At 62.2% G+C, this 8,961-nt stretch overlaps 2 protein-coding genes across 2 annotated transcripts in view; one reads left to right on the top strand and one right to left on the bottom strand.

Moving 5' to 3' along the window:
* The window catches only part of LOC103088742 (signal peptide peptidase-like 2B), a 9,391-nt gene extending 8,012 nt beyond the window's left edge, over window positions 1–1,379 (bottom strand). The window contains 2 exon segments of the mRNA XM_007472197.1: window positions 6–44; window positions 1,278–1,379. Coding sequence (XP_007472259.1) covers window positions 6–44; window positions 1,278–1,379 — 141 coding nt within the window.
* Window positions 1,380–5,107: 3,728 nt separating this feature from the next.
* LSM7 (LSM7 homolog, U6 small nuclear RNA and mRNA degradation associated) overlaps window positions 5,108–8,961 on the top strand; it is a 4,882-nt gene continuing 1,028 nt past the window's right edge. Inside the window, exons 1-3 of the mRNA XM_007460436.1 lie at window positions 5,108–5,179; window positions 5,300–5,390; window positions 8,136–8,207. Coding sequence (XP_007460498.1) covers window positions 5,108–5,179; window positions 5,300–5,390; window positions 8,136–8,207 — 235 coding nt within the window. The remainder of the gene's footprint in view (window positions 5,180–5,299; window positions 5,391–8,135; window positions 8,208–8,961) is intronic.

Raw genomic sequence — 8,961 nt, 5'->3', positions numbered from 1 at the left:
ATGCCGATCTCGTCGTACTGCGTCTTGTTGCCTCCTGGGGGGACCTGGGAGAGAAGGGGAGAGGGCGGCTGGATGGCTTAGCAAGGCCCACCCAGGGCGGGGCAGGCTGCCAAGCCTCCTGACAGCGTGAGCAGGCCAAGGCGCCAGCTCTCCCAGAAGGGACGGAGGAGTCCTGTGTGTGTGTCAGGTGGGAGGGTCACAATGCCTTGAGGACAGGCCTGCGGGCTCAGCCCCTCCCTCTGGGGGAGGGCAAGCTCCCCTTCCCTCTCAACCCTGGGCTTGGGTGACACTGGTCAGCCCTGAAGGAGAGGGTGTCACGTGGCCCACACCACCTGCTCCTCAGGCGGCTGGCCCCAGGCCTTGTCGGACCCCAGCACCGCCCTGGGACAGGGCCCCTCCAAGGCCACAAGTAGGAAACCAGACTCCTCGTCTCCCCTGGCCCGCCCCCGCCCCCCCAGGGCCCCCAGCTGCCCAGGAGGGGCCCGGCGGCCGGCCGCACCAGCGTCTCCTTGCTGATGATGAGCAGCCCACGTGCCCCGCTGCCCTGGGCCAGTCGCACTTTCTCGTAGAAGGTGCAGTTCCCCCGCGCCACCAGGGGGATCTGGTTACTGAAGCCTTTGGCAGGGAGGTCGGCCGGAGAGCAGAGCACGGAGGTCGTCCAGTCCCGCACCTGCAGAAGAGACTGCAGGAGGGCGGCCTTCACGTGAGCCGCTCCAGGGGAGCCAGGGCGCGCAGCATCCTCGGGGAGACAGGTCGGCGGAGGCCACTGCAGTGACCACCGCCCCTACGCAGCCTCACCTCAAGCCCACATGGTCTCAGGCCCACACACGCGCGCGCACACACACGCACGTGCACAAGCGTGTGCGCAAACACACGCAGTGCACAAGCGTGTGTGCACACCCACCCTGAGCACAAGGCAGACGAGAGGGGTACAGGGCGGCGTGTGCTCAGGAACCCTCCCCACCTCTCCTGAGCCCATCACAAACAGCACAAGGCGCGGGAGGGAGTGCTGGCCTTCGTTCCACCCGCCAAGCCAGGCACTGGGCACCCTGAGTCCCTCTGGGAGGAGTGAGGCCAGAGCAGGGAGCAGGGCATCCGGGCGACCCCAAAGACAGGGCCAGGCACAGGCCCTTCCTCCGTCCTCAACGGCTCTCCGCAAGACCCGTCCTCCAGAGGCCCTCGGGAGGCGCAGGAGAGGAGTGAAGGGCGGGCGGCAAGCAAGACAGACAGACTGTGCGTCGGGGTCAGGAGGGGCTCCCGCGCTGGACGGCACTCACCGCTTTGCCGAGGTCGAGCGGCAGGCGGGCCCACTGCGGGTTGTAGAGGACGCAGTAGTCTCTGCCTTTGGGGCCCCCGGTCTCGGACAGCACATGCACCATGCCGTACTCACAGGCCACCTGGACAGCGCGCAGCAGTCAGAGCCGACACGGGGCCAGCCCCCAGCACGACCTGGCCTGGGTGGCCCCTCGCTCCGACGGCACAGATGGGGTACGACTGTCACATCTTAGTGGGGGACACGAGGAGGAGGGCAGGGCCGGGCCTCCTCAGGGAGACCTGGGTGCTGACAGTGGCTGTGTCAGGTCCCCTCCCTGTGGCTCCAGTGGCAGGAGTGGGGGAGTCCTCCCGGGACTACGTGGAGAATGAGAGCCCCACACCACTGCCATAAGGCAAGAAGGGGATGGGGAGTCAGCAGTAGCCCAGCAGGTTCCAGGCTCCCTGACAGGCCCCCACCCAGCGAGACCAGCAGGCTCAGGGCAGAAATAGGGCGGCGGAGCCCGGGTCACGTGACCAGCACCTGCTGCGCCACAGGCCGGTGGGAACCCCTGGGTCAGAACCTTGACATTCTCTGCCCAGACGCGTGGCAAGTGGACGGTGCAAGAGGCATGGCTGCTCTGGGCAGGGGGTGCTTCATGACAGATGGCGTCACCACGACCCCAGCAGGGCCCAGGCAGCTGACAGAACCTCCTCCCCAGCATGTCCCGAGCAAGTGGAGCAGCGCTCCCGATGGGCACGGGCAGCAGAAGTGCCCGGCTTCCTGGCCCACTACTCCCAGGAGGACGACAAGGCCTCAAGTTCCTCCTGCCCAGGCCCGCCAGGCAGCAGGCTGCTTGTGGAGGGTCCCACAGAGTCCACATGGACCCCGCCCGCTCTGACACGGAGCAAGGTCGAGGGCAGCTGGCTGACTGCAGAGGACAGGGCGGGCTGGGCACACGGGCCATCGGGGCCTTTGCTCCGAGTGTGAATTCAGAGTGAGGTAGAGGGGCAGGCCCCAGAGTCCTTGGAACTCCAGCCCCTCCGCTGAGGGCAGCGGGGTGGCCAGGGCCTGGGAGCGGCTTTATCTACATGAGAAACCAGTATCACACACGAGTGTCCCCACTGCCTGTTCGTCCCCTCCCGCCTGGACGGCTGCGTCCCTGCCGGGGCTGCTTCCTCCTATAGGCCGGGCTCGGCTACGGAGCCCCCGCGAGGACCTCAGCCCCAGCGGGTCTCACGCTGTCTGGCCCAGGTCTGGGCTGCTCCCTGGGGCTGTGGGACCTGTGAGGGAGGACGAGTCCCAAAGAGAGCCTTGAGCAGGGAGCCCGGCCATGCCACGCCCACAGGGGCCTGGGCCCACCCCAGCCCCTTGGCTTCTTGGAGCTGGAGAGGTCCAACTGGACCCCAACTCTGCACACTCCGGCTCCTGGGGCCATCCCTCTGTACCACCCGGAGGCCGAGACAGAGACTGCACCCCTCGGTGACAACAGGCAGTAGCCTGTCTGTGCGGGGGCAGACCCCCACCCCCATCTGGCCTTCCCAAGTTGCAGGCGGCAGTGCTCCGACTCAGCTGGGGTCCCGAGGGGCCGTGGCCCCGACAGCAGGCCTGGGGCACAGACCAGCTCAGAAGGCCAGGCCCTCTGTGAATGTGTAACGGGGCCCAGCCACTCCGGGAGCTCCTCCCCACTGATCCACATCCGCTGGCGGCGTGGAGAGGAACCGGGGCCCCCACTGCCCCTGCCCAGCGCTTGGGTTTGTCGCCTGGAGCGAGGTGCTGACAGCCGAATGGGCTGCGGGGTGTGCTCAGTGAGGCCGTGTTTGCAGGTCACATGGGCACTGCCACCAGCGCTCGAGGGAGGGAAGTGTGGTGACCTCCCCACCCACCCCTGCCTGGCCAACCTCATTCCCTCGACCAGAGGCAGGACGAGAAGCCCCCTCTTCCGGGTTCTCCCCACCAGGCTGTCCCCAAGTACAGTGCCCAGCCCTGTGCCCCCACCCCAGGTCAGCCCTGCCCTGCCCCCCACCTTGGGCCACTGCAGGGGTTCTGTGATCCCTCAACCCCCAGGCTGAATCCGGCCCACCTTCTGTGTTTGTCAATAAAGTTTTATCGTAACGTGTCTGCCTGGTTGCTGAACGTAGGGTAGGGCATATGCTGCTCTCTGCAGAGCCTGGGAGTTACAACAGAGGCCATGTGGCCTGAAAAGCCACAAATACTGTCTGGCCCTTTGGAAAATGTTTGCTGACCCCTAGTCTATGGGATCCGAGTTGCTGGTGAAAACTGTCGGTTGTATAAAATGGGAATGACTAGAAGCATTTGTTTTTAAAAAGTCACTGAGAAGCACAAGGGCACACTTCACAGCTCTCCCCTCACAATGTGCACAACTGGCTCTCTGTTAAGAAATAAGCCTGGGCTTGTATCAAACACCCGAGAACACAGTCTCGCTGTGAATACGGTCTCCTCCCCGGGGAGTTAAAGGGCTAGGAGAAGGTCCTCCAAAGGGCCCAGGGCTGTGAGTGCCCCCCGTTCCAGCACAGCCCATCCCAGTTTGGAGGACGAGAAACAGCTGGGGCTACCGAGCCCCAGGGGGCTGGCAAAGCAGCTGGGGAGGGGGCGTCCCAGAGAGCTTCTGGGAGGGAGGGACAGCTAAGCTGAGACCAGAAGCATAACCGGGGAATTCAGGGAAACAGAGACCAGCGAGCAGAGTGCCTTCAAGACACTAGAGCTGGAGAGAAACGGGAAGCTTCCTGACAGCCAGATCACAGAGGCCTCCCAAATGTGCCAGGAAGCCACCAGAAGGCTCGCATCTGGGCACAAGACACACTTTGAAAGGGATCACTCCTGCAGTGTTGAGCGTGAACTGGGGATTCAGGGGGTCGAAAGTGGCCACGGGAGAACGCCTACCGCCTGGAGCAGAGGTGGGGGCACTGGAGCAGAAGGGTCAAGGTTAACGGCCCAGTCTGTAGGGCTGTTGCGGGGCGGGGGTGGGGGGCGGTATTTCCTGAGCTGTGGAACCTGGCGGGGAGAGGGAGGCTTTGGAAACAAAAGATGCGCTTATGACAACGTACATCAGCCATTTCCTGGTCGGTCCCCCGCTAGCACTGGAGACCCTGAAGGTTTAGTGACAAACAAGTAGCATGCTGCGCGCTCGTGATCCCCTACATCGTTCTGCTGACTCTGCACTGTATACTTATCTTCCTTTTGCAGACGAGCAACGGACGCTCAAAGCGGGAAACTCCCTTGCCAAGGTCACGGGAGCAAAAGATGGGGCGGCGATTCGACCCCACTCCAGGGCTGGGCTCCTGGCCGCTTCCTGACACTACCAGACACTGGGTGCCGCGCTCGACAGTTTACCACAACCACGGGGAAAGGGCACTCAAGGGGAAACTGAGGCTCAGAGAGGGGTAGCCCCCCGGCCAAGGCCACGGAGCCAGAGAGGGGCGTCCCCGGCGGCGGTGGGAGACCCCGAGACGGACCAGCAGGGGCCGGGGCGGGAGCGGGTGACGCTGTGGCTGAGAAGGACTTCCAGGCGGGGAAGGGAGACGGGCCGGGGACAGGCCCGCAAGGTCACGACCGAGACCCGGGCCAGCGGGCCGCCCGCGCGCGAGGCGCGGATCCCCTAAGCTGGCCCCAGGCCGGGCCGGGCGGGGTCCTGCGCGGGGCCTGGGTGGGGGGCGAGGGGCCGGGATGACATGCAGTAAAGGCTCCAGGCAAGCACTGTGATTCCTCCTGTGAAAAGTATCACCATTTCGCCGCCGCCGCCATGTCGCCCGGTTCCAGCCTCAGGCGTCGGCAGATGTTTCCCAGCAACGCCCCGGCGCACGGCGCCGCGCAGGCGCACTGCGTTCTCCGCGCATGCGCGCAGGGCAGGGTACAAAGGGCGCGGCGGCGGCTCCTGCGCACAGCCACACGGCCGGCAAGATGGCGGTGAGCGTGCGGCAAGGCTGGCGGGGTTGGCGCCGCTGGCGGGGTTGGAGGGGCTGGCAGGGCCGGCGGGGCGGAGTCCGGCCGCCCTCCCCGCCTCACAGAGCTCTGTTTCCCCTGCAGGACAAAGAGAAGAAAAAGAAGGAGAGCATCTTGGACCTGTCCAAGTACATCGACAAGACGATCCGAGTGAAGTTCCAGGGAGGCCGAGAAGGTGAGGCCCCTCCGCCCGCCCCCTCCACGGTCCACGAGGAGTAACGGGCGGCGGTACCGATAACGGATGCCTGGGCTGCGCTTTAAGCGCTAGGCTTGGACAACTCGTGCTGGCCTGACGGCGCCGGCAGGTAGGAACGGTTACGCCCCTTTTGCAGGTGGGGAAACTGAGGCACGCAAAGGGTCCCCAACCTCACCGGAAGCTACAGTGGCTGGGATTCACGGCTCTGCTTCCTGTGGGTCCTGCCTCACTCAGGCGACTGTCCCAGCTCCTCACGGGTCGTCCTGTACCTGAGGGTTTCTCAGGCTCGCGCTGCTCACGTTGGGGCCGCATTTTTCTCCTTTGGGGGCCGTCCTGCTCCCACCCACTCGGTGCCAGGAGCCGCCTAGTCGTGACGTCCCAGACATGGCCTAGTGTCCCCTGGGCGGCAGAATTGCCCCAGTTGCGAACCACGGCCCTATGGTCAGTTTCCACCAAGCTGCCTTAAGGGTTTGTTTAAAACAAATCTTGTCTCCTTGTTCACGGTTGTTCCAGGGTAACGCGATGAACGTTTTGTACCTGAGTAATGCAGGGAGCTCTCGACTGCTCTGGGAAGCTTTCCCTGACCCCCACGCCTCCACCCCAGGTCAGGCCCCTGTTGTTATAAGTTCCTGGTAGCACTTGTCACAGTTTGCGGCTTTATGCCGTTACTGTGAGGCTTTAACCCTGAATTTGCTGTCGGAGTCTGGTGCGAAGATGGCAGGAAGGATGCTGTAGGGTTATGCAGGGAGCGCTGCCCATGGCACAGCCCCAGCTCACTGGCTGTGGGACTTTGGGCAAGTTGCTACCCTCTCTGAGCCTCAGTCTCCTCATTTGTCAGAGGTTATTAATTCCACTTACTTCAGTAGTGGCACTGAGATTAAAGTGTTTAAAGCAGGTAACGTGTTTTTCTTTTTTTTTTAAATAAATTTATTTATTTATTTGTTTATTTTTTGGCTGCATCGGGTCTTCGTTACTGCGCACGGGCTTTCTCTAGCCACAGGGGCTGCTCTTCGTTGCCGTGCGTGGGCTTCTCATTGTGGTGGCTTCTCTTGTTGTGGAGCATGGGCTCTAGGCACACGGGCTTCAGTAGCTGTGGCGCACATGCTCAGTAGTTATGGCTCACGGGCTCTTGAGCACAGGCTCAGTAGCTGTGCCGCACAGGCTTAGTTGCTCCATGGCATGTGGCATCTTCCTGGACCAGGGCTCAAACCCGTGTCCCCTGCTTTGGCAGGCGGATTCTTAACCACTGTGCCACCAGGGAAACCACAGGTAACGTGTTTAACAGGGTTCCCGACACTTAGTGAGAGCCGGTCAACGTTTCACTTATTCAGCTGCTTCTGAATGTCAGTTTCTTTATTTTGTAAGACAGTGATCTGGACCCCTCCTTCCCTGAGATGTGGATGACTGGGCAGCTTCAGAGGGCTAAAAACACAGCGCCTGCCGTCTAGGTACCCAATGCAGTGAGGATCAGAATCTTAACAAACACTTGGCAGCGTGCTGGCTCTGGGATGTATGAAGAGATGGGGCTCTTGCTTCTCAAGGCGCTAGTGTTCATTTTCTACGCTGAAACAACATACGTTTTTATCTCACGGTGCCTGTGGTTCCAGACTCGGGGTGCCTCAGGCTCAGGTCTCTGACGAGGTTGCAGTAAAGGAGTGTCTCTGAGAGCCTGTCATCTCAGGCCCAGGGTCCTCTTCCAAGCCTGGGGTCCCCGTTTTCTGCCAAGAGTTGGCCAGGGACCCCCTGGGCTCCTAGAGGCTGCTCATCGCCCCTGCCACGGACTCTGTCCACAGCACTGCACTTCACGTCTTCAAGACCAGCAGGAAAATCTCATTTTTGAAATTTCTTTTTTCAGAAAGGGCCCATCCCTTTAACGGCTCACCTATCAGGTCAGGCCCGCCCAGCATAGCCTCTCTTTAGATGCACTGAAAGTCGACCGACTCATGGACGTTAATGAGATCCATGAAGACGTCGGTTGCAGCCTGAGCACAGACTGACGTCCCATCGTGGGTCCCGTCCCACACTGGGGTGGGGGTGGGGGGAACGCTGGCTCTGTCTGAGCATCCTGCCCGCCTGCTGCAGCGCCCTGTCCTGGTGAGGAGGGCAGACCCGCGGGTGCAGGCTCGCTGCCCGGCTGGGGCCAAGTGCCTGCATGTGTTAGTGGAGTTGTCACTCTCTGTAACCCCGTTAGGTGGGTGCCTTCACGGTCTTTGTTCTGCAGGGGAGGGTAAGCAGGAGAGGAAGAGGGCCAGGGAGTCGCCCTCAGGCGGGGCTGGTGGACCTGTTCTGTAGGACACCACACAGGAAATATTTTCAGCTGCGCCGGCCAGATGGTCTCTTGTCGCGGCTACTCCACCCTGCCATTGCAGCAGGAAAGAAGCCACAGGCGACATTTGCCAAATGAGCATGGCCAGGTGCCAGTTAAACTGTTTACAAAACAGGCGCAGGCGGATTTTGCCGACTGTGTTGTGGTGGCGATGGTTTTGGGGTCCGCTGTCACTGCTCCCCGTCCGGGAGCCCTTCCCTTGCCTTCCCCCTGTGGTCTCCCATCTGTCCCGTCCCTGCAGAGGCTGCTCCCACACCTGCATCCGGCTGGGGAGACCCCTCACTGGCGGGGGCACCCCAATCTCACGTGCTGACACCCGGCACAGCTCGCATCTGCCCAGGATGACCGTTGATCTTACGCCTGTCTGTCTCTCTTCTCTTCTCGGTGATTCTGACAAGCCAGTGGAATCCTGAAAGGGTTTGACCCGCTGCTCAACCTTGTGCTGGATGGCACCATTGAGTATATGAGAGGTGAGTGCAGCCCGTGGGGCTCGGAGGCATCCTCGCTGGGCCTTCCTTACTGTTTGTTCCAAAGCTGCTCTGCCGCCACCCAACCGCTGTGTGAACGTGGTGCCTTGTGGACCACATGGCTGACAGATCTGTTGGATCTCCCGCGGTCCCGGCGAGGCTCAGTAGACCATTGTCTCAGGACTTGGTATCTTCCAGATCCAGTCCTCACCAACACTGAGCACCTGCTGGGGCTGAGGCATGCCCAGCGGGGCTAGAAAGATGCTGCGCCTGCCGTGAGAAAGCCGGCTGCCCTGTGGCTCGTCCTGCCCCCTTATCTCCTGCTGTCCCTGTGTGTTAACCCCCGGCTGCTGACGGAGGGCCCCCTCCCCCTGATTCCCTGTCCCCCCAGGTCCCCAGACCCTTCGCATGGTGGTCAGGCCAGCCCTTGCCCATCAGCCAGCAAGTTCTCCAGCTCAGCCTGACCGTGGCATGAAGGGGACCGCAAGGCCTAGGAGAGAGGGGGTGTCTTTTCTGGGGACTGTCGATGTTGAGACACATGTTAGTCTGGTGAAGAGTTAATGGAGCCACACAGAAGTGTCAAAGGGCCCCCAGGGAGAGGCCCTCTTTGTGGGGAAGCGACCCCGTGGGGCCTCTTGCGTTGCCCTCGTCTTCCCTCTTCGCACTGAGTCTGCCCAGAGTCCCCCGCGCCAGGATCCTGGCCTGGCCTCCTTGGGCGGATGACTTTCTGGAAAAGGACAGCCTCACCTCGAGGGGC

The sequence above is a fragment of the Lipotes vexillifer genome, unplaced genomic scaffold, assembly GCF_000442215.2.
Source record: "Lipotes vexillifer unplaced genomic scaffold, Lipotes_vexillifer_v1.1 scaffold225, whole genome shotgun sequence".
Taxonomy (NCBI): Eukaryota; Metazoa; Chordata; class Mammalia; order Artiodactyla; family Lipotidae; genus Lipotes; species Lipotes vexillifer.
The sequence above is the reverse complement of the archived record's forward strand: the minus strand, read 5'-3'. Positions and strand labels throughout refer to the sequence as shown.